The sequence below is a fragment of the Syzygium oleosum genome, unplaced genomic scaffold (genome assembly GCF_021117445.2).
Source record: "Syzygium oleosum isolate NSW1041296 unplaced genomic scaffold, Sole_v2.1 Sole_v2.08, whole genome shotgun sequence".
NCBI classification, from domain to species: domain Eukaryota; kingdom Viridiplantae; phylum Streptophyta; class Magnoliopsida; order Myrtales; family Myrtaceae; genus Syzygium; species Syzygium oleosum.
The window spans coordinates 12,336,176-12,339,105 of NW_026607492.1; the positions used below are offsets into that span (position 1 = coordinate 12,336,176).

The 2,930-nt window shown below is 49.2% G+C and overlaps 1 protein-coding gene across 1 annotated transcript; it reads right to left on the bottom strand.

Moving 5' to 3' along the window:
* Positions 1-384: 384 nt before the first annotated feature.
* LOC130138725 (uncharacterized) lies at positions 385-1,113 on the bottom strand. Its single transcript, XM_056313616.1, has one exon. The coding sequence runs from the start codon at positions 1,111-1,113 to the stop codon at positions 385-387; it is 729 nt and encodes a 242-aa protein (XP_056169591.1).
* Positions 1,114-2,930: the final 1,817 nt, after the last annotated feature.

Here is a 2,930-nt window from a genome sequence, read left to right on the forward strand (position 1 = left end):
CGCATATACTCGTCCTTGAGCTGGCGGCCTATTTTGAGTAGCTGGCGGGACAGCTCCCATCTGATTCCCATTCCGGGGCGACTGCGGTAGTACAGGCGGCCTAGCCTGTCTATTGTTGGGGCAGTTCCTCATTTGGTGGCCCGTTCCACCGTATCCAAAACACGCTCCGCTCCTATTTTGAAAGTGGCTCAGCTTCCCGATGTTCTTCCTGACGGGAGGGATAAAGCGTCGATTCCCCGCCATCGGCCTCTTGCCGAAGTGGCGGTTGTCCCTAGCCGGGGTTTACCGCCATCCAGAGGCAGCGGCCCGATCCATCAAATCACGCTCGATTGCCTGAGTCTGGTCATAAATCTCATGATAGCCCCTCAGGTTCAGTGAGATCATCTAACTGCGGAGGTCCGGCTTCAGTCCATCTCGGAACCTCCTGGCTTTATCCACTGGGTCCTCTACCATTCTTGGGGCAAACTTGGACAGCCTTGCAAACTCAGCCTCATATTGGTCTACCGACATCTGACCCTGGCGAGGTCTCATGAATTCTACCAACTTCTGCTCTCGGGCACTTTTCGAAAAATACTTGCCATTAAAAGTCTTAGTAAAAATGGTCCAAGTCAGAGTAGTACCAGCAGAGAACACTTGGCCTCTTATGGCTCTCCACCAATCGCTTGCATTTCCTTGAAGCTGGTATACTGCCAAGGTTACCTTTTCCTCGTCAGTGCATCCCAGCACTTCGAAAGTTTTTTCTAGCTCTTCCACCCATCGAGGTGCAGCCTTAGTATCATCTCTACCATCGAACCTCGGAGGCTTCGGCTTCAAAAACTGTTCAACCAGCTTAGACATCGGCTTATTTGCATTTACTTGGCCCTGAGTGGGATGCCCACCATTCCCGTTGTTCCCATTGTTTTCATTGTTTCCACTGTTTCCATTGGCCCCATTAGCGGCGGCAACAACGGCCTCTGCAGCAGCAGTAACAGTAGCAGCTCGCTCTTGGTTCTGTCTACCCATTAAAATTCCAACCTCCTCAAGTGCCCTCAATATTCCATCCACTCTGGGGTCCTCTGCAACTCTAGCTCGCGAACCCAATCGGCCTCCTGTCCCTCTTCGTCGGTTGCTCATTGTTACATGGTTCTCACCACTCACCTATATGCTATAATTCCATCAAGGAATTAGAGACCTAGGCCAACTATTCAAGTTTATTGTCCTAGGCTGTAAATCACAACAACAATTCACCAAGCAAGCAGCCAATCACATACAACACTCAATCGCAGCCAATATGGTTCGTGCACTTACCTCAAGTCCTGACGCACATGCACTTCACACATTATTGCATAAGATAACTCAGCAACCACAATCACACAGTCTGGGGGCACGCATGGTACACGAGTCTCCCTAACTGGCTACCCCAAAGTCATCGCTCCTTATCACTCCAGGCTTCGACCAACTTGGATCGAGCTGACCTTACCCTTATACCAAATCAACAGGGATGTCACGCCCCGAACCTCAATGAGCGCGCGATACCCCTTCTTGGGTTGATTAAGAACGCGACGTCCTAGGACGCATCGCCGACCCAAACTAAATACCCACATGAATACACAAGCGAAAGCAAAATATAACAACCCAGACAATAGACAATGACAGAGGGATAATAACAGCATAAAACAATAATTTCATAGCAATTGAAAAATAGTCACTTACAACATTCGGCCAGACAATCAGACATTAGGCTCCTAGGGTTAACATCCACCATTATCATAAAAAAGGGACAGGTGGTCAGGTAGACTAGCTGGTTACACAAAAGGGGCTCTACCAAAAGCTTCTAAGCCCAGTACCCAAACATTCCCACGGCGCTCAATCTGAATCAGACCCTGAAGACTCCGACTCCGTGTCAGAGTTGATCTCGATCGGCTCTTCCTCGTTACCCGGCTCCTCCTCTGGCTCAAACTCCTTGGGCTCTGGCACAGGCTAGGGCTCTTCTTCAGGTTCGGACTCCTCAAATTCCTCTTCGAGCTCGAGATCCGCAGGCGCTACAGATTCTGGTACGGGCTTGGGTTCGGGACCAGGGTCTCCAGGGGATCTTCGGGGTCTAGAATCTCACCATCAGGGGCATGCTTCTCAGAAGGCTTCCAGTCTATGGCATCGTCACCGCCGTGGTGTTGCCTGTCGAAACCACGAATCGGGCCGATAGTCTCTAACCCCTCGCGATAAAAACAAGCCAAATAGGTGTGGCGCTGCAATTCAGCCAGGCCCTCGTTTACCCAGACACTACCATAGTGCCTAATATAAGTCTGGTCTACGCCCACCGGATACTCGATCTCCACATGAACAGTATGTATAGGGACCCCAAAACGCCGAGGTGGCATAGTGAAAATCGGGGATCTGAAATGGTTTATAATTCAACTATGAGAATAAATCTCAATAAGCAGACAACCTAAACCCCACATAGGCCAACGCATACCCCAGACAAGTCTAAGCATTCACTACGACAACCAACAGACCAAATTTCACACTGACTTCCTTACTTGGCATCAAATCACGCATAGCCCCTGCACATTAGCCAAATCACTATAATGCAATAGCATCTCACCACACATCGCATTCCACGCAACATCGTACACATACGAATTCACTCAAACCATCCACGACCCACATAACACACATCAGGTCCTTTCATTCAACCCGTGTCAACAAGCCTCAGGTTATCAGCCCTTCGATCTATCCGGGCACTGTCCCGCGTCAACACGCCTCAGGACCAATCAATCCTTGCGTAAACACACATCAGGGCCTTTCAAATCACACACACCACATGACCCAACAATTCCTTGTCATTCACACATTCAAACCACACTCAACTTGCTCATTCGCCAATCACTCAATCAATCTGTTTAAACATCCAATCCACCACAATTTTCACAAAATGCACCATACTAAATCAA

What these genes read in the sequence shown, in the direction of transcription:
- LOC130138725 (XM_056313616.1), bottom strand. Translation starts at nt 1,113, where the DNA reads ATGAGCAACCGACGAAGAGGGACAGGAGGCCGATTGGGTTCGCGAGCT.